We start from the raw sequence: 26,784 nt of genomic DNA, 5'->3' as shown, positions 1-26,784 counted from the left end.
AGAGGCCACATTTAAAGAACAACAATATATTAGTGAGCTGTGACATTGGTGTCAGAAGAGTCATAAGGAAATGGGATAAAAATTCCCCCAGGGACCAGTTGGGATGTCTAGAACTGTAGCACTTTCTCCACTCCAGTTGACATGTCAGTAAATCTTGGCTAAAAGCAATAAAACTGTTAATATTAATAACTCTGGACTTCCACCTCTCAGGTGCCTTTCACTGGAGAGCTGGGAGTGACACAGTGTGTCCTGATCCCTGGATGTGGTGACACCACACACCCCTGGAGGTCTCAGGGTGTTTGAACCCTCTGTTGAAGGTTCCCTGGGAAATCTGAGCATGGACAAGAAGGAGAGAGTCCCTGGAGAGAGATCTTTCCCCTGGGAATGGTCTGCTGAAGAGGTGCAGCACCAGCACTCACTTTGGCACAGAAACTGGGCATTTGGAGGGTTTATTTACTCGTGGCACAGTGGGGTTTTTTGGAGCAGGGAAGCTGTGGTTTGGGTCTGAGAACTCCACTTCCCCAAGGGAGTTCTAATCTAAGACTGACAAGTCCTGGACTTTAAGGTCAGGGTGTGATCCCACAGCTCAGGCTTGGGAAGGGGTTTGAGTTCAGCTCCTTAAAGGTGTAGCTGCAGATGAGGGTTCCTGGGTTGCTCCCAGAAACATCCAGAGAGGGTCTTGTCTACATGTTGGACAGAGTGATGGAGCTGAAGTAGCTCAGCAGGTCCTCCACGGTGAAGTCCATGGCAATCCCTGATCCTGCGTAGCAGCGTCGGATCAGATCCTCAAACTCTTGGTACTGGCGGATGAACTCCTGCTCCATGGCGTGCCACACCACCTGGGGGAAAGCTCCCCTTCAGCTCCCTTCAGGAGGCCCTGACAGCTCCAGCTGTGCAGCCCTGAACCCCCATAACATCCCAGAGTCACACCCACATCCCGCCCCCATTACCGGCAGAAGGTTTTCCTCCGGGGAGAGGTCCTTGTGGATTTTCCTGTAGAGGGTCTCCAGGGCTCTTCTGACTTCCTTGCCAGGGTATTTCTCAAGGACCTTCCTGAGCTCCTGCTTGCTGTAGGCCAGCTGGAAGCTCAGCTCCTCCTCCTTCACCCCCTGAGCCAGGCGGGCTTTCACCCCTTCGAAGAAGTGCTGGAAAGGGAAGGAGACATTCCGTGAGGAGCCAGCCTGAGGTGGGCTCCTGCCTCAGGATCGCTTCCCTCCGCTCCCTTCCCACACCTCATTAAGTTGAAATGAAGTACTGGAGCTTGTTTATCCCCCCAGGAAAGCAGAGTTTAGGGAATTCCATTGGTTCTGCTCTGCAAGCAGCATCTCTAAGGGCTGCAGGCCCCTGGAGCAATGGGAGTGCTGGAAAAGTCACTCAGTGCTTCCTCCAGCTTTGCTCCCCACAGAGGGTTTGGAGCCAGAGGTGGGGTTGGGGGATCCCAGAACCTGCAGAAATGTAAAGCAAAACTCAAAGTTCTCTCAGTTTTTGGGACAGACATCTCTATCTCTGCCACAGCCGGCCACGGAATTCCACATCTGGTGGAATAATCACTTCCTTCATCCTCCTGTCCACCCTCCTGTTCACACATCCTGAAAATCTGTAGGCTGTCCTGGGTCATTTCCACTGCAATTTGGCTGTGGAGAAACACCCCAAATCCTAAGGATTCTGAGTTCCTAAATGTAAGAGCTGTTTCCAACAAGCAGAAATGGGGTCCTACATTCCTTATCCTGGGGTCAGTCCTCAAACCCAAAGGGTTTGTTGTGGTCTGATGGAGAGGCCACGGCAGGATTTTGGAGATCCCTGAGCAGAATGAAATCCAGGTGCCTTCATACACTACTGGCTTTGCTGGGAGCAGTGAAATCATCCTTTCCCTCACAGGGGGAGGACTGGAAGCCGTAAGCAGAGCGGGAAGCAGGAGACCCCGAGCTCATCTCCCAGTCAAGGCAACAAGATGTTTGACAGCAACGACTGGGAATAAATTGAAAGGAACAGGTCCTATGAATAATTCAAGCTGAGCTCAGTCTGTGAGCAATTTTCGGCCGGTGAGAGGAGGAGCAGAGCAGCCACAGTCGAGGGGAGGAAGGGAGTCAGCAGAGCCAGGTGCTCTCAGCTCAGTTAACAAAGCAGCCGCTCGGGAAGTGTGGAATCTCTGTCGGAATGATCAGCCCAGGCAGCCGTGAAAGAAGAAATGAGCATCTGCCAGACACAGACACGCAACCCAGAGCAGGGGCCGAGCAGGAAATTCTTAGGATTGGCTTCGGAAAAGTTGCACCCAAGTGTATCTTGGTCTATGGCCTTCAAGTGGACAGGAGGAAAAAGCAGCAGGAAAGTGAGAAAATCCCTCACATTTTTAGGATTGTCGGCGATAAAAAAAGGTTTCCTTGTGAAGGCAGAGCGATCACATTGTCTTGATAGAAGAGATTTTTTTTCCAGTGAGAACAAGCAATCACTCACCCATCGATTATCCCATCAATCCAACCTCCCCAGGGCTGAAGTACAGTCCCCACCACTGAGGTTTCAGGATGGGACTGGACAGGGTTGCTACAGATTCTCATCCAGGCAACCTTTCCAAGGCAGTTTGGACCAGATGGTGTCCAAGGTCCCTCCCAGCCTGGGCTGTTCTGTGGCTCTGGGATGCTGGGGCTGCTCTGCCCAGTGACACCCGGCAGCGAGCGGGCAGAGAAGGGGGGAACACTGGGATGTGACAACAAACTCATGTAATCCCAGACTGGATTCAGGGAGGGGTCATTTGAACACCAATAAATCCCTAGTTTTGGGAAGGGCAGCTGCCCTTTGAGGCCCAGAGGAGGGTCAGGAGATCCCATACTCACATGGAGCTTCTCCAGGGGCTGGCCCAGGCACTTGAGGACATATTTCTCCATCTGCTCGCTGTACCTTTGCTTGGCTTCTCTCTTCTTGTCCTCCAGGCAGGGGATCTTCTTCTGGCACAGGAAGCAGTAGATGTGGTGGAAATTTTCCATCATGGCCATATGTGTGTTCACCTTCAGGTTTGCTGAGGACAGACTATTGACTTAAAAGAAAAGAGGAAATCAGGTGTGGAGAGAAGACCCTGCAGGCTGGGTCAGGGGGGGCTCAGGGTGTCTCATCTGAACCATCTGACTTCGACCAGTCCCAGAGTAATTATTCATAACACAGATCCTGATCCCTGTCCATAAGGTTGATTCCCTACGTCCCCTGCTTCACTGCAAACTTTGCTGGAGCCTGGAAGGTGCCATGGTCATGGATTTATCAGTGGCACAGCCCAGGCACACCTGCAGGTGGGAGCTGCCTCTCTCCACCACCTCCTGGTCTGTGGCCAGAGCTGTTAGTCCTGCAGCCCCTGGGAATCTCCAGTGACCAGAAGCTGGGACAACCCAGGGATCTACTGAGAGCTCCCTGCCTTGCTCTCCCAACCCCTCTTGATCTTTTGAGGGAAGTTGATCTTTGGCTCCCAAGACCTCTGAGCTTGGAAGAAGAGTCTGATCTGCAGTGAGGAGCTGCTCCCTCCATAGTGGGACAGGAGATGTTGGAATTAGATCCAAAGCTGTGTCCCACCCCTGTCCCAGCCAGGACCATCCCAATGCAGCAGACACCACACACCCAATGTGCCATCAGGGCCTGTGTTGCCAAAAAAGGGCCTTTTCAAGGCAGGAAGGAAACTTGTCTGAGCATTTACCCAAAAATAGAAGGTGTGGAGCCACTCAGCAAATTCCCAGTGGTCCTGGAAGTGGCTGGAAGGCTGATCCAGAATGTGGCAGGTTTCAGGGATGGAAACAGGGGCTGAAAGCCCATTCCCAGCTGCTGGTGGTGCTCTCATCCCCCAGGACTGAGGGACTTCAAATCTGCCCCAAATTGAGGGGTCAGAGTGGCAGGAAAAGAATTACTACTCCTGGGATACCCAGCTCCTGGATGGCAGCACCGTGAGGACAGGGAGACATGGAGATCAGGAAAAAGGGGATACCCCAAACCACGCTCTCTGAATTTTGATGCTCCCAGGCTCTTGCTCAGCGCAGGTGATTTCAGCTCCAGGCAGTGCCCAGGAGACAGGGAACCTCCACCCTGCCCTGCTGGGAGCTCCTGGAGCTGCAGGGGGACATTTGCATCCAGCCACCAGCCTTGGTACTCACTGCTGCTGAAGACACTGCTGGCCAGCCTGAGGTGGGCCTTGTCCAGCTCCCCTCTCCTCTGAGCTGTCCTGAACACCTCCTCGGAGAAGTCCACAAACTCCTGGAAGCGGCTCACGGAGGGCAGGATCCCACCCTTCATCCTGCTGGGCACCTTTGCCTCCTCGAGCTCCTTGCACAAGGTCCCCTGGCAACAGCACACAGGACGTGGCTCTGTCAGATCTGACACGGCCCCAGAGTCATCTGGGCCACTAAAGCTCCAACCTGGCCTTGGACACTTCCAGGGATGGGGCAGCCACAGCTTCTCTGGGCAACTCATGCCAGAGCTTCACCACCCTCATAGGGAACAATTCCTTCCTAATATCCCATCTAAACCTACTCTCTGTCAGTTTGAAGCCATTCCCCCTTGGTTTGTCACCCCAGGCCCTTGGAAATAGTCTCTCTCCATCTCTCTCGTAGCTCCCTTCAGGTCCTGAAGGCCACAATTAGGTCACCCCAAAGCTTCTCTTCCCCAGGCTGAACAATCCCAATTGTCTCAGCCTTTCCTCCCAGCAGAGCTGCTCCATCCCTCATGTTAGAAGTTCAGGTTGGACATCAGGACATCAGGAAGGATTTCTTCACAGAAAGGGTGGTCAGGCACTGGAAGGGGCTGCCCAGGGAGGTTTGGAGTGCCCACCCCTGGAGGTGTCCAAGGAAGGACTGGACGTGGCACTCAGAGCTCTGGGCTGGGGGACAAGGTGAGGATGGGGTACAGGGGGGGGACTGGATGATCCTGGAGGGCTTTTCCAACCTAAATGATTCTGGTTAGAAGATTCTGGAGGAGGCCAAACATCCCTCAGGACCACTTGGGTTCACTCTGACTGACACTCACAATGCATTTGTTGAAGCTGCTCTTGGCCAGGAGCAACACGTTGCCCAGGACGGTGTTGAGGAAGGACGAGGGGGGAGCTGAGGAAGAGCCCCACATCCCAAAGACGGAGTCACTCAAGGTGACCAGGACCTGCAAGCAGCCAAAAGGATGGACCTTGTTGCAGACATCCAGAAAACCCCTCAGCTCCAGCTCCAGGCAGCTGAAGATCTCGCTCAGCAGGCGGGTTGTAGGTTCTTCTGGTCTTAAAAAGAAAGAAAAACCCAACAAAAACAAGAGGTCAGCAATGAAATGGGGAGGGCACTGCCCCGTGGACACTGCAGACCGTGGCCCTGTGTCCCAGCACCCACGTACTGGCTCCGGCGCTTGGTGCAAGGAGGATCCTCTGCAGGTGCCAAGGTCTCCCCTCCCTTAGTGGCAGATGCCTGAAAGAAGGAAAGGAGTGGGAATTATCATGGAATCCCAGGCTGGTTTGGGTGGGACAGGACCTTGAAGATCATCTTATCCACTCCCTGCCAGGGGCAGGGACACCTTCCACTTGCCCAGGTTGTGCCAACCTGGCCTTGGGCACTTCCAGGGATCCAGGGGCAGCCACAGCTTCTCTGGGCAACCTGTGCCAGGGCCTGCCCACCCTCCCAGGGAACAATTCCTTCCCAATATCCCATCTGATGTAAATCAGGATTTATCTGCTCTCCCTTAGGGAGGAAAACTTGAGCTCTGGGTTTAGTTCTTTTTTCCCTTGTTGGAGTCCTGTGTTGGACGCTCAGACCCCCCGTGATTTTGCTGGAGCTCTTAATTAAGTTCCTTTTCATTCTTCCCCACTAGAGAGTCCAGGAGAGCCCAGGTACCTGACAGAGATGAGCAGCCCCCTGTTGTGCCTGCTGAGGTTGGTATCAGGGCTAGAGAGAGGACTGGAAAACGGCCCTGGAGAGGCCACCCCCTCCCACTCACCTCCAGACCCTGCAGCTCTGCAGCGTCGTGGCTCAGCTGGAAGAATTCCTGGAGGAACCGCTGCTCCGAGGTGCAAAGGGGCTGCAGCTGCCTCAGCACCTGCTCCAGCACCTGCTGAGGAACCACCAGCAACGTCAGAACCCTCCCAGCACACTGAGGGGTCGTGCCCACCCCAGGTGCCACCCCAGCCGGGCCAGCACACGGAGCATCCCTGCTCCTGCTCCGGGGAAGGGCCCGCGGGATGTGGGCAGTGCCTGCGGGACACGGGAACCCTCCGGGACCGCTCAGCTCCTCACCTGGACCACGTTCCCTCTGGCTGGTGGCTCCTCCTGGCTCTCCCTGCTCCCGGGGAGGCTCCACCGGGGCTGGTGCCTGTTCCCCAGGGGCTTCTCCGGGCTCTCCTGGAGACCTGCAGGGCTCGGGGGTTAAACATCCCCACCCCCCTCGGCCCCTCCAGCTCCTTGGGAGGCTGAAATGTCTCTTTTTATGTCCGACCTGACGCGAGAATCGCCCTTTTCCTGTTGGATTTTCCCTCCCCACGCCCGTTTCTCTCTCTTTTCCATTGTTCTTTTCTTATTCCCTGGGCTGTGCTCCTTATCCCCTTTGCTATTTATTTACGGCTTTGTTCTAACTCTTGAGGGCTGGGGGGTGATAAATCCCAGGTGATAAGGGCATAAATCAGCAGAAAAACCTGCAAGAGACTCAGAAAAACTGTTTGTTGCTTAGTTTTGATGGTAAATTGCCATAAAAGAATATCCAGGGGAGGTGGGAGTGGCTTTTTTTTTTCCTTTCCAAAAACTGACCTTTTTAAGTTAAAAGCATTCACCTGGAAATAAATATACTTTTCAAACATTACCACTTTTTACCACACTGTTTTCACTGGGTGCTTGGCTCGAGTGGAAAAATAAAAAAAAAATCCTTTAAAATACGCATTTAAAAACCATTCTTTCACTCCCTGAAAGAAACCAGTGGGGGAAACACCCAGATTATTTTCTAATTAATTCTAAAAATCATTAATTCTAAAAATCATTTCACTCTCCCAGAGTTCCTGGGTGAGTCAGGTCAGGTCTCCATCTCTCACAACATCCGAAATATCTTTATTTGAGCCACTACCTGCAGGGTTTTTACCTTTGGGAAGGATGTCAGCGCCCTCCAGGCAGAGGAGAGGTGACAGCCAGCCCTGCTCGTGACCTCAGCCTTGCTGAAACCACGGAGAAAATTCATGAGCTCCTTCAGAGCCTTTTCCCCACCCTTATGCAATGGATAATGAGAATTTCACCGGCTGGGAAGTGGCAAAACCAGGAGAGAAAAAAAAAAAAAAGATTTTACAAGCCTGGAAATGTTAGTGTGGAAAAGGGAATGGGAAAAGGAGAAAAGACTTAATTATTGGCTCACAATTAATTATAAACAGCTTGAGGTTTGCCTTCTAAACTCTCCCATAATGCTGAAACAAGGCAATAAATCAGCAGGTGGTGTGTTTTAGAAGCATTTTGCCACGAATAATCCTTTGTGAGGGCAGGGAATGAATCCCAAAAATTCAGTGCCACGATAATAGAAGTGGCACAGAGAGCCTGGGATATTCTAAAAACAGGGAGAAGGGATATTATCAGGCCCAGCCTGGGCTCCCATCCATCCAGGATCACCCCAGGGAGCAGCTGAGCAGGGGGAGGAAACAGCAGGAAAGACCTCGGATGAGGTTCCTGCAGAGCTTCATCAAAGCCAAACTTTCCCTGCAAAAGAGCCCCAGAGCAGCCAGTTTTGCAGGAAATATTCCAGCAGGAGGCTCTGGAGGTCTCTGGGAGCGCTGGGAGAGACTCTCAGTGCTCCCAGTGCCCCTGGCTGCCCAGCTCCTGCAGCAGAAGGACACCCTGGTGCTGCTGGCCCCAGCCAGGAGAGCTGGAGATGGAGTTTGACCGTGCCCTCGAGCTGAGGAGAGGTCACCTCCTCCTCCAGAGGGAGGGCTGGGATGTTCTCCCTCCTGCTTTGCCCCCGGGGGGCTCCAGAGAGGGGCAGGCAGAGCCCAGGGGGGGCCCGGGGGAAGGTGCCTCTGTGGGTACAACCTCCTAAAAATCCCCTGATCTCCCACCAGCAGAGGTGGAGGGAGCTGTTATTTAATGTTCTGCTCACGTCAGTGACGGGCTGAACATCCCAAACCCAGCCTGGGGCTTCCTGCCTGGCCCTTCCCACCCCACGGAGCAGAGCAGGGCCCAGAGCAGCCCAGCCCAGCAAAGCTCAGCTCATCCCGCCCGGGGCAGCCACCCCAGATGATTTGGATCAAAAAGATGGCCCTTTTGGGTGATTTATGATGGTGCAGGGACAGGTTTTGCAGCCTCCAAAGTGTCCTTTTTCCCCTGTGACAGATTTCCCAGACGCTGGATTTGCTCCTGGGATTCAATTCCTTCCTGTTTTATAGACATTCGACACAAAGCACTGAAAGGAAATGGCTGGTTGAACGTTTACCAGGAGGGGATGGGGCAGCCTGGCTGCCACATGTGCCCCACACCACCTTGGTTTTAATTTAACAAGGTTATTTTCACAAGTGGTCCAGTGGAAGGTGTCCCTGCCCATGGCAGGGGGTGCAACTGGGTGAGTTTAAGGTCTCTCCCAACCCAAACCATCCTGGGATAAAGGGCCTCTTTAACAGGCATCTCCAACACCCCTCCCTTTTAACGACTTTGCTCCTGAGGAGACAAACCTGGGTGCTTTTTATTTTCTGCTCCAAGTCCTTTGCTCCAAGCCCATCAATCACCCTGCAAGTGGAAACCTCTTTATCCCGGGCACAATCTTTGTGATTTCCTGCTGTTTAACTAAAAGCAATCACCCCTCTCTGGGAAATGGGGCTTGATCACATTATCTTATAAAGCACAGATTGGAGTTGGCCTCCCCACTGCTAATTCCCCAGGCTGGCTTGCTGAAAATGCATTCATTGCCTCTTATCAGGAATTCCTATTTTTGAGCAGGAAAAAGCACTTTGCCCCTTGAAAAGCTGTATCCAGGAGTGGAGGAGAGGGATGGGAGAGAGGAATATTATCTTGGTTAACTATTTGTTTCACCTGATGTGGCAGAGCATGTGCCCCTCTGTGCCAGGCTGAGTGGTCAGAGAATCATGGAATGGTTTTGGTGGGAAGGGAACTTAAAAGTTCATCTCACCCACCCCCCGCCATGGGCAGGGACACCTCCCACTAGCCCAGGTTGCTCCAGCCTGGCCTTGGACACTTCCAGGGATGGGGCAGCCACAGCTTCTCTGGGCAACCTGTGCCAGGGCCTCCCCACCCTCACAGCCAACAATTCCTTCCCAATGTCCCACCTAACCCTGCCCTCTGCCAGCTTAAAGCCATTTGGGTGCCACTGGGACTACTGAGGTGAGATTTTCCTCCTTTTTTCCCAGGACTGCTGTGCTCCCTTGCAGGTCCTTGTACCCTGCCAGCAGTGCCCATCCTCGTTCCACCCCACGGTCCTGAGGTGCCCTGTCTTCCTGGTGCATGTGTCTTTGCCAAGGGGGAGGTGGCACCGGGCAGGAGGAGCTGGAAGGGGTGGTGGGTATGTTGGGATGGGCTGGGCTGCACACCCAGAAATGGGATCCACCAGCCCCCTTCCCTTCCCTGGGTTCCATCCCTTCCCTGGTCCCATCCTCTGGCTCAGGACCTGGACACAAGTGATGAAGGAGGTGCAGAGCTGGAGGGAGCCCAGTGCTGACTCTGATGGACTAAACACACCGTGCAAAGTGGTTTCTGACATTCAAGCCTGGCCAAGCTGGCATGGAACTTTCCATTACAGTCCTTTGTTTTGCTGAAGGAAAATGTGACTTCTGGGCAATAAAAAACTTCCAGAGGAGACAGATCAGCTTCTCTTTTTATCTCCAGAAACACCTGACTGGAATATTTTGAGTCAGATGCAGCGATTTCTGTGGCAGTGATCCCCTCGGGACAGCACAGCCCCACACGCAGCTCACTGGGAAATCATCCTGCAAATACTGCTACAAATGCCCTCCTGTCTTCAGGGACAGGCTTGGTGCCTTCTCCTCACATGCCTGAGGAACCTGTGAGCAGCCCTGCTTGTGTGAAATATGGACCAGGCTTTACAGAATCATAGGATCACTGGGTGGATTGGGGTGAGAGGGATGGAAAACTCACATTGTTCCACCCCCTGCCATGGGCAGGGACACCTTCCACCAGCCCAGGTTGCTCCAAGCCCTGTCCAACCTGGCCTGGAATACTTCCATGGATGGGGAGAACACCTCCAGTGATGGGGAAATTATAAGGCCTTCCTGGAGCCTTCTCCAGGCTGAACAACCCCAAGCCTGTCCTGACAGGAGAGGAGCTCCAGCTCTTGGAGCAAGAGAAGAGAAAGCTTGGTGGTTGTTTCCAGTAGATAATAGTGGGGTGGGAACTCTGGAACAGGCCAGGAAGACTTTGAGAGCCAGGGAGAAGGGAGGTGACAACAGCTGAAGGGTGGCTGTGCTTTGTTAACCAGGCAGTGCCACGTCCTACAGCTCCTCAGAACAGGAGCTCAACCATCCCTGTGGCATTCCTGAGCCCTGCAAGGGGAAGGTGACCAACAGCTACAGCTCTGAGGAGCAGAAAAAGAGAAAAGGAGAGAATATCAAGGTATTGAAGATCACACAAACACTGCCTGACATAAAGCAGAGTCGGCTTTGTCACATCCTGCCAGCTTCCACGGAGGAGGGAGTAACTCATGGCACAAAATCCAGGGAAAACACCTGTGATGGAGGGGGATTGTCACATTCCCTGCCAATAAAGCCCAAAGGTCATACTTGCAGATCACTCACTTCCTTTTCTTCTTCCCAACAAGGAGGTTTTGGCTTGTTCAAAGAAGGCTTTGATCTCCCGCTCGTAGAGTCTGCCGAGGTTCTGGGCATACACCTGGAAGGGACAGGAGGGGCCAGGTGAAAGCAAAAAGACCAAATTTTAGCATTTCAGACCTTTTCCTTCAACACAATGTCTGCCACTGAGTGCCAGGCTGCTCCTCCCCAGCACAGAGATCCAACGTGTTGTGGCCAAGTTGGCCGGACGCTCTCCCAGAAGGGCCGAGCGCTCGTGGGGGTTTGGTGAGACCAAACCCTCCCCAGGAATTCACCAGCGGGACCAATCTGTTCCCAGTGGATGGAATAGCTGTACTATCTGTTCAGGATTTCAGCCATACCTTGGGGAGGTCACAGAACAGAGCTGGGCTGCTGTTCCTCAGCCAGGCCATGAGGGGGGTGTAGGGCAGCAGCTCCTCGTGGTGGAGTCCATGGCTCGGTGCAGACAACTTGTCAAGGGGCTGCCCAAGAGCAGGGATCTGAGAGCTGCCCTAAAGCAGCAGAAACAGCAGGAAGGATCAAATAAAACAACCCTGGAAAACTTCCTGATCCCCCTGGAATTTCCAGGTCTGAAATTTCAGAATTTCTGCGATTTCCAGTTCTGAAATTTCAGAATTTCTCCAATTTCCAGTTCTGAATTTCCATGTTTGAGAAGCAAATTCCAAGCTGAAGCAGGGCAGGCACGACCACTTGGAACTCGAGTTTGAATCCCGTTATCTGGGAACAAGTCTGAGCTGGGTCACAGTAACACAGGGGATAATCCAGGGAAGCACCATGGGAGAAAGCACGGGAGAAAAGCTCCATGTGGAAGAACATGCTGGAAATCCTCCCTTGGAGCACTGGGGGGTGGGATGCCATGGATAGGAGGGATTTGCCAGGGTCTGGAAATGCTGGACCACCACACCACAGACTCAGAGTCGTGTGGAGCTCAGAAGGTTCAGGGCAGGTCCAGGTGGAACAGCTGGTCCAGCCAAGATCTGAAAATCTCCAAGGATGGAAATCCCACAGTTCCCTCCCAGTTTCCAGCCTGGCTTGAAAGAAAACACTGAAGATTTAAGGAAATAGCCCTGGGGATTTGGGAGTCACTCCTTTTCATGAAAGGAAATCTGGAAGAGTCCAATTTTCCTTTCAGATTTCTGCCCAGAGGGATATATTGTCCATCACATCTTTTAAACTGCAAAATCAGCACTGAAAGTGTTAATCGAAGGATCAAGGGATTGGCTCTTATCCTGGGATTTTGTGTCACAAGCAGATCAACAACCCCCAAAATAAAATGAGAAAAATCTTCAGTCTAAAAAATCTTCAGGGCTGGATTTCTTCTCCATTCCTGCAAAACTAACCCAAGGGCTGGGAAGGGTGAAGGGATGTGGAAAGACCTCTTTGGGAAGACACTTTAGGACAATCATCCCCTACAGCCCTGGTGTGATTTTTCCCAGGATATTCAGATCTCCCGGGATTTGGAGCAAAGCCCACCTGCAGCTGGAAGATGTTGGTGATGTGACTGATGAGAGAGTTCTCAAAGTTCTGCTTGAGGGTTTCAAACAGGATCAGCTGCTCGGCCACCGCCTGCAGCTTCCGGGAACCTGGAGGGGAAGGAGGGGATAGCATGGGATTGAGGGAAAAGAGAGAGAATGTCATGGAATGGAGGAGGAAAAAAAAGAGGATATCGAGGTATTGAGGGATAAAAGAGAGAATATCATGGTATTGAGAGAAAAGGAGGATATCATGGAATGGAGGGAAAAGGAGAGGGTATCATGGAATGCAGGGAAAAGGAGAGGGTATCATGGAATGGAGGGAAAAGGAGAGGATATCATGGAATGGAGGGAAAAGAGAGAGAATGTCATGGAATGGAGGAGGAAAAAAAAGAGGATATTGAGGTATTGAGGGATAAGAGAGAATATCATGGTATTGAGAGAAAAGGAGGATATCATGGAATGGAGGGATAAAAGAGAGGATATCAAGGTATTGAGGGGAGAAAAGAGGATATCATGGAATGGAGGGAAAAGGAGAGGATATCATGGAATGAAGGGAAAAGGAGGGGATATCATGGAATGGAGGGAAAAGGAGAGAATATCAGGGTATTGAGGGAAAAGGAGGGGATATCATGGAATGGAGGGAAAAGGAGGGGATATCAGGGTATTGAGGGAAAAGAAAGAGAATGTCATGGAATGGAGGAGGGAAAAAAAGAGGATATTGAGGTATTGAGGGATAAGAGAGAATATCATGGTACTGAGAGAAAAGGAGGATATCATGGAATGGAGGGATAAAAGAGAGGATATCAAGGTATTGAGGGGAGAAAAGAGGATATTATGGAAAGGAGGGGAAAAGAGAGGATATCATGGTATTGAGGGATAAAAAACAGGATATCATGGACTGGAGGGAAAAAAAGAGAGGATCTCATGGCCTGGAGGGAATGAGCTCTGGGCTGCAGCCCCACATCACTCACACCCTGGGGAGTAGGACAGGAGTAAATGCTGCCATAAATACCAGCACCCAAAAGCCAACAAAGGGGAGAGGATTTGCTGCAGTCCCAAGGAAATCCAGCCCAGGAGGGAGCTGAAACTCAAAAAAACCTAAAATTGCAGAGCATCCCTCAGTCCCACCTCGGCCAAGGACACACCCCCAGCCTCACCACAAGGAAAACTCGGGATTTCATGCCAGGAGCACGTCCCCGGACACCGGCAGGTCTCCAACAACTCCCACACGCTGCTCCAATGGATTACTGTTTTTCCAAGCTTGAGGACAGACAACTGAGCTGCCCCAGGAGACCACAGTTTCTAAATATGACTTTCCCCCACCGTCTGTGAGCTGCAGGAGGTGTGGTACACCCCTGGCACACCGTGCTGCCCTATATCCGTGTATTTAGAGGGATTGGGGAGATGTTGGCGGAAGTTTGACTCAAGTCTAATGGAAACTGGACCAGTTTCCCAGCCCAGAAGGAGGTGCCTGTGGTTCATGGATGGCCCAGCTTGGCTGTTTACAGTAGGAATTGGATTCCTCCGGGAATGGAGCCAATTTGGGCTGGGAGAGCTGGGGGGGTTCACCTGGAGAAGAGGCCAGGTTGTTCCCACCTGGCAGTGGGAAGATATTCCCTGTGTCCTGTCCCTCCATCCCTTATCCAAAGTCCCTCTCCAGCTCTCCCTGGACACAGGGAATATCTTCCCACTGCCAGGGGCAGGGTTAGATGGGATACTGGGAAGGAATTGTTGGCTGTGGGGGTGGGGAGGCCCTGGCACAGGTTGCCCAGAGAAGCTGTGGCTGCCCCTGGATCCCTGGAAGTGTCCAAGGCCAGGTTGGAACAACTTGGTCTGTGGAAGGTGTTCCTGCCCATGGCAGGGGGTGGATGAGATGGGCTTTAAGGTCCCTTCCAAGCCAAACCATTCCAGGATTCCAAGATCTCCAGAATAAAGCCCACCCTCCAATCCTGTTTCCCAGCTCCCAGCTCTGGATGTGCTGCAGGGGAATATTTCGTAGCTGTGAACCTGCCCCCCCAGGTGCCCCCAGGTGTGTGCTGCTGCTGCTGCTGAGCTTCCCAAATCCAAGCCTTCTCTTTCTTTCCTGCTTTTCCCAGGCAGCCCGCAGAGCTGCTCAGTGATCCCGGGAGCTGATTCCTGGGAACATCCCCTCCAGCATCAGCGGCTCAGGGCCACCGGCAGAGGCTGGGAAGCTGGAATGGTGCAGGGAGTGCAGCACAGGCTGGGCATGTCCCTGCTCTCCACTCACCAGGCTGGAGGGGGGTGTTCATGCAGGCAGACAAAGCCTCTGCTGCAGCACTGCAGGATCTCACTCCGGCAGGGCTGGAAAGATCCGCCCGGCTCAGGACATCCCAGTGCTCCTTGCTGAGGTCCAGGTGGGTCTGAAAACAAAGCCAGAAGAAAGCAGGTACAAGCACAGCCAGGTTTTCATCCCACATGGAAAGCTGCTGGCTGGAAAGAGCCAAGTGCTCCCCTCGGCTGCCTCAGGAGGTCCACGCCACTCCATCCCCTCCCAACCCAAAATTCCGCCCAGCAACAACCGCAGTGGTGGCCAAGGACACCCTGGCAAACCTCAGCCTGAGCTTCCAAAGGGCTGGGACCTTTGGGATCACTACTGGCAGCAAGGTGGGGGGGAGGAGAAGGGAAAAGCTCATGATGCTGCAGCTCGAGAAATGAGAAGGTCAGTGGCCCAGAGGTCACCGTAAGCTGTGGAACTGGGGTGCATTCATGGTGTGGTATGTTTGTAAATAACTTGCTTTCCCATATTCCAAGAGGTCCTCAGGAGTCTTTCCAGTGGCTGTGCCGTCCCCTGGTACTGCAGGGGAAAGGTCCTCACCCCCCAGCAGGGGCTGGGCTGGGCTGGGCTGGTGGCACAAAGGCCCCAGCTGGTGGCACACACTGAATGGACACATCGCCTTCTGGAGTAGGGAAATCAGGAAAAGAGAGAGAAAAGGAAAGGGGAAACTCCCATCAGTGGGAAGAGAATCAATAAGGTCCCTGGACAAAGAGGGTAGCAGAGAGTCCCTGGAATGCTTTCCCATGGTAGATGTATAGTTTTTTTCAGGAAGAAGTTCTTCACAGAGAGAGTGATCAGACATTGGAAGGGGCTGCCCAGGGAGGTGGCGGAGTCACCATCCCTGGAGGAGTTTAAGGACAGACTGGATGTGGTATCAGTGCCATGGTCTAGGTGACAAGGTGGGGTTTGATCAAAGGTTGGACTCGATGATCTCAGAGGTCTTTTCCAACATTATTGATCCTGTTATTCTGTTTGCCTCAGGACACTCCAAGTCCCTTCTACCTGGGGGGTTATCAGTGCTGGTGGGAGCGGGTTGGACCAGGGCTGGGTGTTGCAAGTTCTGCCTCTAATTGCTCATTAATTGCTGTGCTTGTGCATTCCCAGGTAATGATTACTGGCTGTTCAATTTTCATTTGGCTTTGTCATTACTAATCCTGCCCAGGAAAAGGACTTTGAGAGACCCCTGTGGTGGTGAGGGGACTGCACATCCCCTGGAGTCCATCCCGGCCGTGTGTCCATCAAGACAACACAGTCCCTCATTTCTAGGCCAGAGAAGCTCCTTAATCTTTGCAGACAAATCATAGTTTTCAGTGTTTGAGGTCACTGAAAGTTGTTTTCTAACAGATCCAACAGGAACTGCCTCCACAGATGCACACACCGTGAGGAACAGGAGCTCATCCATCAGTTTGCTCCTGTTGGAGACCATGCGGTGCAGCAGGGAGTTTTCCCGGTGGATGTGGTCCATCTGCTGCTTCACACTTCCCAGGAGCTCATCATAGACCTGCAGGGTCTCCTCCACCCTGGCCACCTCTGCCAGGGCCTCGTCGATGGAGCTCATCAGCTGTGTCACCTGCTGCTCCGAGGAGATGATGGCCCGGAGGTTGGCCTGGGGATGGAGAACAGAGGGATCCAGGGCTTAGGAGGGGCTGATGGACTCAGCTCAGAGTCAAAGCAGAGAATCTGGAATGGTTTAGGCTGGAAGGACCTTCAAGCCCATCCCATCCCACCCCCTGCCGTGGGCAGGGACACCTTCCACTGTCCCAGGTTGCTTCAACCCGGCCTTGGACACTTCCAGGGCTGGGGCAGCCACAGCTTCTCTGGGCGACCTGTGCCAGGGCCTCCTTGTAGGAAAACACCCCAGGTGTGAGGGGTGTCTCCAACACACCCCTGCACCCCAGGGCCCTGCCAAGGCTGTCTCAGCCCATTTAGCCCCGCTCAGGGCACTGCCAGGCTGTCTCCCAGCTGAGCTGCTCTGGCAATGCAATTAATAACAATTAAATCATGCATGAGACATGCCCCGAAGGCACAATTTGCCTAAGGAGGGCTCAGGAGCTTGTTTGGGCAGGTGTTAATCCCTGCTGACAAGCTCTGCAAGAGATCCCACACTTCCAAACCTTCATTGTATCCTTTGCAGGGCCCGTGTCCCAGGAAAGAAAGCAATCCAGAGGCACGGGCCTGGCAGGCCTGAGCTTTCCGGGCTGCTGCTTTTCTCTCTGTTAATAAAGCTTTTAAAGAGGTTTGTCTGCTCTGATAATTTAATTTTCTGATGTCTTTTTCATTAAATGAAGAGCATCAGAAGCAGCTGCACCCCCCGGCCTGCCCCGTGCCCAGCTCGCTGAGGGGAGGCAGAGAAGCGAAGAAGAGCAAAGAGAAGCCTCTGGACAACCCAAGTTGGGTTTTTGTGGCTTGGACAGACCCTGTGCTCTGGGTTAGGGATGTGGGTGGAAGCACAGTCCATGCTGGGCATCTCCAGTCCTTGTGTTAAGGACTTTCTCCAAGCTCCACCTGCACTGCTGTCGGGATGAACTGGAAGCTCCAGCTCTAGAAAAAGGCTTTAGGTTGGAAGGGACCTAAAAGCCCATCCAGTCCCACCCCCTGCCATGGGCAGGGACACCTTCCACCAGCCCAGGCTGCTCCAAGACCCCTCCAACCAGGCCTTGGGCACTTCCAGGGATGGGGCAGCCACAGCTTCTCTGGGCAACCTGTGCCAGGGCCTCCCCACGCTCCCAGGGAACAATTCCTTCCCAATATTCCATCTCACTCTCTGTCAGTTTAAAGCCATTCCCCCTTGTCCTGTCTCCCCATCCCTTGTCCCCAGTCCCTCTCCAGCTCTCCTGGAGCTCCTTTAGGCCCTGCAAGGGGCTCTCAGCTCTCCCTGGAGCCTTCTCCAGGTGAACCCCCCCAGCTCTCCCAGCCTGTCCAACGCACAAACCTCACCTCCAAAAGCACCAAGGATGCTCAGCAAACGTTCCCAACCAGCCTCCCCAGCCTGGCCCCACTCCTGGACTGCTGCTTTCCAGCAATCCCCAGGGCCCCCAGCTCTGCCCAGAACTTGAGATTGTATTAAATGTTCTTAAGAGCCATGAACCTCCCCCAGGCCTGTCCCTGCCCTGCCTTCACATGGTCCTATTAGGGCTTCACAGCCCCACGGGGGGTTGCCCCGAGCGAAGCATCACCGGTGTCACCGACAGGGCAGTGCCCATGGAAGGGGCTCTCCAGAGGATCCCTGCTCCTGGAAAAGTAATATACTCCAGCTGTAGATCCCCAGGTGCTGGGATCCTGGAATGCCACAGGAATAGCAATGTACAAATCAGTGCCATCCTTCCCCCTGGAGCAGAGAAGAACTCTCTGGCTGTCGCTGCGGTGAGTTTTGAGAGCCCCAGATGAGGTGGGTGATTACTATGGAGAGAGGAGGCCAAGGTGGCATCACTGGGATGTGGGGAAAAGCATTTAAATAGATGCATGTGCCAGTCCAGCTTGCTGGTATTAATAACACTTAATATTGCAGATTAAGCCTCAGAAATAGAAACGTCTCATTGATTAATTTCTGTTGGAGATAAATCACATTTTTTTCATTAGGAGGCATTAAAATAATGTATTCAACAGCTGCTTTCATCTCAAATAACTTAATAGAGATGTATTAGTTGCTCTCACAGGGTATTTTACTGGGAAACAGTCACAAAGTGCCTGTAGGACTTGCCAGGAGCTGGCAGGAACAGACCTCAGGAGTTTGGTCTTCCAGATTAACTGCTGAATTTCCAACTGTAATAAGTCATATATTGGGAATACAGCAAACACTGGAGCTAAAGGAGGTTGGATTTAGGGCTTGTGTTTTCCAGTGTGCTTTAGGATATTTCCTTTGGCTTGTTTTTTTTTTTCTCTTTTCTCTTTGGTTCCCTCCCCATAAAATGCCAGCACCAGGTATTTTAGCATACGATAAATGCTTGAAGCAGCTTTCTCTCTCTTTTTTTTTTTTTTTTTTGGCTCCAGCACTCAAAAAAAGAAGTTTTCCTCTGCAGAAATGCAGTAAAACACATATGGAGTCAATAAAGGCCACTAGTCATACAATTCCAGAATGCTTTGGGTTGGAAGGACCTTAAAGATCATCCCTTTCCACCCCTTGCCATGGGCAGGGACACCTCCCACTAGCCCAGGTTGCTCCAACCTGGCCTTGGACACTTCCAGGGATCCAGGGGCAGCCACAGCTTCTCTGCCCAACCTGTGCCAGGGCCTCCCCACCCTCACAGGGAAGAATTCCTTCCCACCCTCACAGGGAAGAATTCCTTCCCAATATCCCATCTAACCCTGCCCTCTGGCAGTGGGAAGCCATTCCCTGTGTCCTGTCCCTGCAGACCCTTGTCCAAAGTCTCTCTCCAGCTCTCTTGGACCCCTTTAGTCTTTTGCTTCTTTAATCTCCTTCCAGCACTATTTCATTTTCCCCCATTTGCTTTCTCCCCAAGCGCTCCTTTTCCTTCTGCAGGGCTCATTTCTGGCCCTTCCCAGTCTCAGCCAGGTCCCTCAGCCAGCCCCAGAGCACCCCCCACCCCCTGTGTGCCACGGTTAGACCCTTAGCCAACACTGCTTCCAGAAATTCCTGCCAGATCAAGTTTTCCCGGCGAAGGAAGGAGCTGCTGCTCCCCAGCTGCTCGGTCTCTACATGCCCAGCACCTTCTTTCCACCTGAGTGCCCCCCTTGGCCCCTGTACCTCGTCCAGCACACGGAGCTCCCTGCTCAGCTGCTCTGCAAAGGCCATGGAGTTGCTCACGAGGGGCTCGTGCTCCTCCAGCACCTTCAGTACATCAGCGGCTTCCTTTGGAGTCATCTCCTGGTAGCAGCTGAGCCCCTCCTGGCTCTCAGCCTCCTCGGGGTCCTTCCTGTCTTCTTGGGGTCTTGGCATCCCTGTGTGGAGATGGCCAGAGCCTTGGGGTGACAATAAACCTGTCATTGATCAGCCCTGCTGAAATGAGGTCCCGCTGGCTCCGAGCGACGGGAGCTCGGTGGGCTCGGTCTCTGCCCACTCAGAGCAAGGTCAAAGCAAAGGAAGGTGGGTGTGGGATAAAGGCTCAGCTTCGTGAGAGGGACAAAACACACCACTGGAATTTAACTGGAGCTCTGGTTGGGTTTTTAGTTGCTCACCTCTCTGGGATTGGGTGCTGGGGCATTTTGGTACATCCTACAAAGCTGAGAGAAGTGTCAGAGGTGAAGAGACTTAGATTTGAATCAGATACAAGGAAGGAGGTTTTTACCACGAGGATGGGGAGGCCCTGGCACAGGTTGCCAGGAGAACCTGTGGCTGCCCCGTCCCTGGAAGTGTCCAAGGCCAGGTTGGAGGAACCTGGGATAGTGGAAGGGGGTTGGAACTCCATGGCCCTTAATGTCCCTTCCAACCCCAGCCCTTCTGTGATTCCATGAATGACACTGATAATCACGTGTTGTGAAGTAAAATCCATTTCTATATCCACACACATCTTTATTTCTTGGTGGGGGGATGTCACCAGGCAGGCAGTCACCCCTGCCCTGGCATCACCCACACTTTACTCCCCTCCCCAGCCCAGGGTCCAGAGAGGAGCTCTGAAAATAAGATAAACTGTCTATTTTTCTTCCCAGCCTGGCACTGTGTCACCGTGGCCACTGGATAAGTCGGGTGCCTGTGCCTCCAAATACCCCAAACACGGCTCCTCCTCACTGATTCCCTCTCCCTGGTACCCCCTCCCCCTCTCCCACCATCCACACCGACTGTCTGAAGTGTCTTCCCCTCTGGGTGATGATGCCAAAAGCCCCTGTGAATGTGCCAAGGGAATGATTTACCTTCCAGTGCACACGAGGGGACGTTCACAAAGGTCACAGCTCTGCCCAGGAACCGGTGGCTCAGCTTCCACAGGCACCTGAGAAAGGTCTTCTTCTCCTCAAAGCTGCTGGTGCTCCACTTGTACACCTTGTCAAACTGCAGGTCAAAGTCCAGGCTGGCCTAGATGGTTAATTACCACCAGCAATTAGCCACCACTGGCCACACCAGGGACACCCAGCACAGGTTTGCAGCACGTTTGAGAGGTGTGTTCACAGCACTTGGCAAATTATCATGATCAGAGCACTGAGAAGGAAGGATGAACAGCAGTTCTGGCCACAGGAGGGGACACTGGGCTCAGCCAGTGGCTCAGCCCCAGCAGTCAGCCAGTCCTGACTCATCACACTCATTTATTTTCAGCTAAGATAAAGCCCTTCACCTTCCACTGCGGTTTTGGGGGATGGCTGATGAGTCTTGACAGTGGCCAGTGGCAGATGTTTGGGATAAAAAGCATTCAAAGGGCAAGCCCAGAGTTCTGGTGCCTTCAGGATTCCCTGGCAGGCTCCAGCAGCCCATGATCCAGCAGCTCACTGAGCTGGAGGCTGGATCTGCAGCCCTGTGTTTAACAGCCCTTGAAGGACCTGCTGTCCCTGGTTTCCTCTGGTGGTTTTTGGAACTTATTCAGAGTGTTGGCACCTCCAGCATCCCGTGGCAATGAGCTCTGTGGTGCAATGATGTGCTGTGTGAGACAGTGTGATCAGCTGGAATCGGGAATTTGGGGTGAGTCCAACACCCACCCAGCCCCCACTGCAGACATTCCCTCTGCAATCCTCAAAATCTCAAACCTCTCTTCACTCAGAGGTTGGGAACACACAGAGGAAGCCCAGGAACCCGTTTCCACAGGCTCAAATCCCTGTGGCAGCAGTGTGGTGTCACTCGTGCTTCCCCCTGCAGCCCCATCTCCTGGCAGGGAAGGTCACCTGAGAGAACAGGGAGCAGGGACTGGGGGAAAAAAAGCACCCGTGGCATTTCCCAAGCTGTTTTCATCCCTAGAAAAAGCTCACCTCATTCCACCCTCTGCCATGGGCAGGGACACTTTCCACTATTCCAGGTTGCTCCAACCTGGCCTTCGACATTTCCAGGGATGGGGCAGCCACAGATTTTCTGGGCAACCTGTGCCAGGGCCTCCCCACCCACACAGGGAAGTGAAGTCTGAAAACAACACGTTCCTTCTCTGTTGGTTTTTTCTGCCAGTTTCTCTTTTCCTTTTTAATCTCCTTCCAGCTCTATCTCATTTTTCTCCCGTTTTTCTTTCTCCCTGGACGCTGCTTTTCCTTCCGCTGCTTTTTCTTTCCTTATTTTTGGCCCAGCTGAAATCTCAAAACCTCTCTTCACTGCGAGGTTGGGAACACCCAGAGGAAGCCCAGGACCAGGTTTCCACCAGCCCAGCCCTGAAATCCCATGGCAGCAGTGTGGTGTCCCTCATGCTTCACCTGCCATCACCCTGCAGGGAAGGTCACCTGAGAGAACAGGAGCATGATCTGGGAAGGAAAAGCATTTCCTAAGTTGTTTTCATCCCTAGAAATGTCAATGTGTTTACATCTACCTATGCCCTGAGGATGTTGTCTCATGGAGGCGGAACTCCAGCCACAGGAGACTTCTTTTTTTCCACTAGATAAGTGGAAAGAATAACGGGGTTTGCTGAATTCAGAATATCCCATGGCAGGAAAGTCCTTCCTGCACCATCCCATGAGCTCTACAGCACAGCCTGAGCCTTCTGGAGAACTCAGAAGCCTTAAACTTACAATTATTGGCGCTGAGCATCATCACAGGCAGGGAGTGTCTGAGTCCTACAACACATTATGGGTCGTTTCCAGGACACCTTGAATTAATCCATCAAACCCCCACGTTGCTTCACAGGGCTGGAGCAGAGCAGGGATGTCTGGAGGAGGAACTGAGGGTCCACAGGGTTGTAACAGTGCCTTGTGAGGAGCTATTAAAGCAGGGAGGCATTAATGAATCCCCTCATCAATATTCAGACTGGTTTGGGCAGGGGAGCTGTAGCTTTAGGCACGGCTGCACTTGCAGTGTCAGTGTTTGCTGGTGCCAGGGAAACTCTTCTTTTGATTTCAGCTGGTAAGTGGATCCTATTTTAGGAATGAGAGGGAACAATTCTGGCTTTCCATGTTCAAGAAAGAGAAGTTCAGCCTGAGAGAGGCTCCAGGGAAGAGAGAAGTCAGGGAGTCATGGATTGATAGGCTTGTTGGGGTTGGAAAGAGACCTTAAAGAGCATGTAAAGGGACCTTAAAGCACATCCCATTCCACTCCGTGAGCAGGGACACCTTCCACTATCCCACATTGCTCAGAGCTCCTCCCAACCTGGCCCTGGACACTCCCAGGGATCCAGGGGCAGCCACAGCTTCTCTGCCCAACCTGTGCCAGGGCCTCCCCACCCTCCCAGGGAAGAATTCCTTCCCAGTATCCCATCTAAACCTGCCCTCTGTCACTTTAAAACCAATCCCCCTTGTGCTGTCACCAGTCACCAGGGAAGGGGACTGGGACATCAGCCCTCAGCCTGCCAGAGGGAAGGTTAAAAGGGGAGGTGACTGCAATCCAAAAATACATCTGCAAGGGCAAAGAGCTCTGTAATCTGAAGGACAGACACGGCCCAACCAGGAGGATGTGTCAGGAATGCAGGATGGGAGGTATCCGGAGGTTTTTGCCACCAGGAGAACCAAGTTCTCTATTTGCCTCCCAGCAGGAGAGGGTTCAAAAATGCTTTCAGCTGGAGTTAACCTCACTGGGATGGCAAATGGAAGGGGGAAAGGACTGAAAATCCTGGAAGTGTCTTCTAATCTGAATTCCTCAGGAGCCAAAGCAGTTGGGAGCTCAGGCTGGTGAGAGCACCTATCTCCTCGTGAGACAAGGAGATACCAGCTCTGGAGATAGCAAGGAGAGCTGTCAGGGAGATACCAGTTCTGCCCATAGGATCAAGATGCCCTGCAAAGCTGCATTGGGTTTGATTTTCCTTCCAGACACACTGTGCAGATGTACTTTATTTGTCCTGGCTGTAGAACCAGAAAGCTGCTCTTTCCCTCATTTATTTCCGTGCTTGTGAAACCCCAGGCGTGTTGCCAAAGCCCCTGGAACATTCCCATTAATAAAAAACCTAATTATAATGACTTTAACGACCCTCTGCCAGCCCCAGCAGCAGAAAGGGAATATCTTGTCCATGCTGTCTTGCCCTAAAACCTTAATGTCACCCTAGAGGCACAGATGCCAGCCCTCCATAATCCTTCTTTTCAGCAAATGCCTCCATCTAATCTGTAAATACCCCTTGCAAATGTCTTTCAAGAAGCTTTGTCAACATGGACCAACAGATGGGCCTGGCTGTGTCCTGCCAGTGCAGCCTCACCAGGGTGGGGAGGCCCTGGCATGGGTTGCCCAGAGAAGCTGTGGCTGCCCCTTCCCTGGAGGTGTCCAAGGCCAGGTTGGACAGGGCTTGGAGCAACCTGGGCTAGTGGAAGGTGTCCCTGCCCATGGCAGGGGGTGGCACTGGATGGGCTTTAAGGTCCTTCCAACCAAAACCATGACAAGACAAGAGGAGACCTGACAAGAGGAGAGCTTTGCAGCCCATCTCTCCAGCCCCTGAGGGCTCCTGCAAAGAGCTCCAGGAGGTCCCGTGCCTGGGGAATAAGCCTGTCCACTGGATTTCATGGAAGCTGCATCCATGCAGCAACGTGGAATCACGGAATCGTTAAGGCTGGAGAAGAACTCTAGGACCATCCAGTCCAACCTTTCATGGAATACACCAAGTGTTTGAGCAAATCAAGTGTTTGGCCAGCCTGACATTCCCAAACTTAGAGCTGGATGACTCAGAAGGGACGGAAATGCCTCCAGCCTCAGCATGTCCCTGGAAGGGCTGAGGGAAATGACAGCCCAGCAGCACTGATGCAGGATGGAGGAACCATCCAGGGAGGCACCTCAGCTCCCCACGCTCCAGGAAACAGCTCCAAGGGAGGGCAGAGGGCTTGGAATTGTTTGAAATGGTGGGTTTTTCCTCAAAATTCGAGTCAGCCAGGCTGGGGCAGCACTCTGTGGGAAACCTCCCACACCCCACTGCTCCTCCTGGGCTGAGCACCAGAGAACCTGGATTCCCCTATGGATCCTGGCCTGGATTCCCCGATGGATCCTGGCCTGGATTCCCCAATGGATGATGACCTGGATTCCCTGATGGATCCTAGCCTGGATTCCCCTATGGATCCTAGCCTGGATTCTCCAATGGATCCTGGCCTGGATTCCCTGATGGATCCTGGCCTGGATTCCCTGATGGATCCTGCCCTGGATTCCCCTATGGATCCTAGCCTGGATTCCCTGATGGATCCTGCCCTGGATTCCCCGATGGATCCTGGCTTGGATTCCTCAATGGATCCTGCCCTGGATTCCCCGATGGATCCTGGCCTGGATTCCCTATGGATCCTGACCTGGATTCCCCTATGGATCCTGACCTGGATTCCCTATGGATCCTGACCTGGATTCCCGTATGGATCCTGACCTGGATTCCCTATGGATCCTGACCTGGATTCCCTATGGATCCTGCCCTGGATTCCCTATGGATCCTGACCTGGATTCCCGTATGGATCCTGACCTGGATTCCCTATGGATCCTGACCTGGATTCCCTATGGATCCTGGCCTGGATTCCCCGATGGATCCTGGCCTGGATTCCCCGATGGATCCTCACATTTCTTTGGCACAGAAGGAAAGCCAGTCCTACCTGCTGGAGGCTCTTGCCATCCACCAGCCTGAGCTCTGCCAGAGGCCACCAGCGCCTTGTCCGGAGCGGCTCCGCCCTCACCTGCACCAGGCACGGCTGCACCGGCCTCCAGGTGTCCACTGGGGAGGAGAACAGGGAAAAACCACCCCAAAACATCACTGTCAGCCCAGGACAGCGGTTCAAGGGGGGGGGACAGGCATAGACAGACCCACAGACACTGCTTTGCCCTTGTGGTCAGATGGAGAGAGGCTACAGTGGCTTTTCATGGAGTATTTACAGAGGGGAAGTGCTCTCTGGCGTCTAATCCAGAGCATTTGGAAGTCTGTGGGGGGATTCCCAACCATTCCCAAGAGTTTTAAACCAGGCCATTGGAATGGCACAAGTCAGATTTCAGCAGGACCAGGGTGCCCAAGTGCAATAAGGTTTATGGTAGTTTTGTACCATATTTCTGGCCCTACAACGGGGTCCAAAAGCACTGAGCTGTTTGACTGACTCCCACACTAATATATCCCATCCAAAATCAATTCCTGTGCCAATCAGCTGCCAGGCACCTCTTGGTTCAGCTGGGAAGTGCTCACAGAATTATTTTCTGGCGATTAACATCTTGATTTTCCATCTGGGTTTGATATCTCCAGAAATCTGAGCCAGCCAGTTCCAGGGGTAACTCGTGTGTTTTAGATGCCACATGCTGGGGATATTCCTCCTGCCCTCCACTGGCTACAGAGGGAGCTGAAGGACTTCATTTGGGTCAAACACTCTGGTTAAGATTTTAGGAAATCGATGCTGTAGGTGACTACACTGCCTAGAAACTCATTGGCAGGAAAGTCTCTCCCCTACAAATTTGTAAAAAAAAATAATCTACATTAACAACTTCTCAGGAGTGATGGAGCAACTAGAAAAGCAGAGACCGAAGGAGATGGCAAATATCCCGAAGGATTTGCTCCTTTGGCTCCTGATCAAAGAACTCTGTCCTCCTGGAATGTTAAAGCTCTCCCCAAACCCACGGACAGAGCGAGGCTGCGGTGCTGGGTCGGGTTAGAACGGCTTGTTGCTGACCTCTAATGACAGAACTGATGCAAATGGCCTGAAAAAAACCCTGTTACATTCCTGGAGGGAGCAAATCCTGCTCTTCCCAGCCACCTACAGATCATCAGTGTGCTTTTGTTGCCAGTTCTTGACTGACACACTGACGTGACATGGCTCCTTCTTGGGATGAAGGTTTCCCGCGTTTAATCTTAAAACACAGCATTCCCAACAGGTATTCTACCCCTTCTCCCAGAGTTGGAAAAGAGCCATCAGAGACCAAACTATGACAGAAAGAAACCTTCCTGGGTTTCTTCTCCCACCCCCTTCCCCTCGGAGTTCTCACCCACAACACAGAGGATGGACATCTTCTTCTTCTTCCCTGTTTTCCAGACCCGGATGGTTTCCAGCAGCCTCTTCTTCTGAGGGTTGAACAGGTCCTTTTCCAGCGAGCTCCAGAGAGAAGCCATGGTGGGACCAGAGCACAAGGGCAGTGTGGCTGAGGGTGCTGCTGCTCGTGGTGACCTGCAAACACAGCCAGGCTGGGCAGGGCATCCAGAGGAGCTGTGCTGCCCCAGCTTTGGCCAAGGGCCTGGAGGGACAGGGATGGCTTCGAACTGCCAGAGTTAGATGGGATTTTGGGAAGGAATTCCTCCCTGGGAGGG

At 52.8% G+C, this 26,784-nt stretch overlaps 1 protein-coding gene across 1 annotated transcript; it reads right to left on the bottom strand.

Annotated features, from left to right (window-relative positions):
• Nucleotides 1–10: 10 nt before the first annotated feature.
• On the bottom strand, nucleotides 11–26,725 carry LOC135421657 (exocyst complex component 1-like). Its single transcript, XM_064670275.1, has 17 exons — nucleotides 26,466–26,725; nucleotides 25,097–25,215; nucleotides 20,345–20,504; nucleotides 19,242–19,435; nucleotides 15,915–16,142; nucleotides 14,489–14,621; nucleotides 12,239–12,348; nucleotides 11,107–11,256; nucleotides 10,733–10,826; nucleotides 6,240–6,352; nucleotides 5,944–6,054; nucleotides 5,347–5,417; nucleotides 4,996–5,236; nucleotides 4,128–4,311; nucleotides 2,832–3,031; nucleotides 951–1,145; nucleotides 11–839 (listed from the first exon to the last, which is right to left on the bottom strand). Exons 1-17 carry the CDS (start codon nucleotides 26,587–26,589, stop codon nucleotides 684–686), a joined length of 2,583 nt encoding a protein of 860 aa, XP_064526345.1. The 5' UTR covers nucleotides 26,590–26,725; the 3' UTR covers nucleotides 11–683.
• Between the last annotated feature and the right edge of the window lie 59 nt (nucleotides 26,726–26,784).

The sequence above is a fragment of the Pseudopipra pipra genome, chromosome 13 (assembly GCF_036250125.1).
Source record: "Pseudopipra pipra isolate bDixPip1 chromosome 13, bDixPip1.hap1, whole genome shotgun sequence".
NCBI classification, from domain to species: Eukaryota; Metazoa; Chordata; class Aves; order Passeriformes; family Pipridae; genus Pseudopipra; species Pseudopipra pipra.
Note: the sequence above shows the minus strand (reverse complement) of the source record. Positions and strands in the feature narration are given on the sequence as shown.

What these genes read in the sequence shown, in the direction of transcription:
- LOC135421657 (XM_064670275.1), bottom strand. Translation starts at nt 26,589, where the DNA reads ATGGCTTCTCTCTGGAGCTCGCTGGAAAAGGACCTGTTCAACCCTCAG. An exon ending in GAACACCCCCCTCCAGCCTG is followed by an intron (nt 12,349 to 14,488) that starts GTGAGTGGAGAG and finishes CTTCCCCTCCAG; the next exon opens with GTTCCCGGAAGCTGCAGGCG. An exon ending in CAGCAGTGTCTTCAGCAGCA is followed by an intron (nt 3,032 to 4,127) that starts GTGAGTACCAAG and finishes TTTTCTTTTAAG; the next exon opens with TCAATAGTCTGTCCTCAGCA.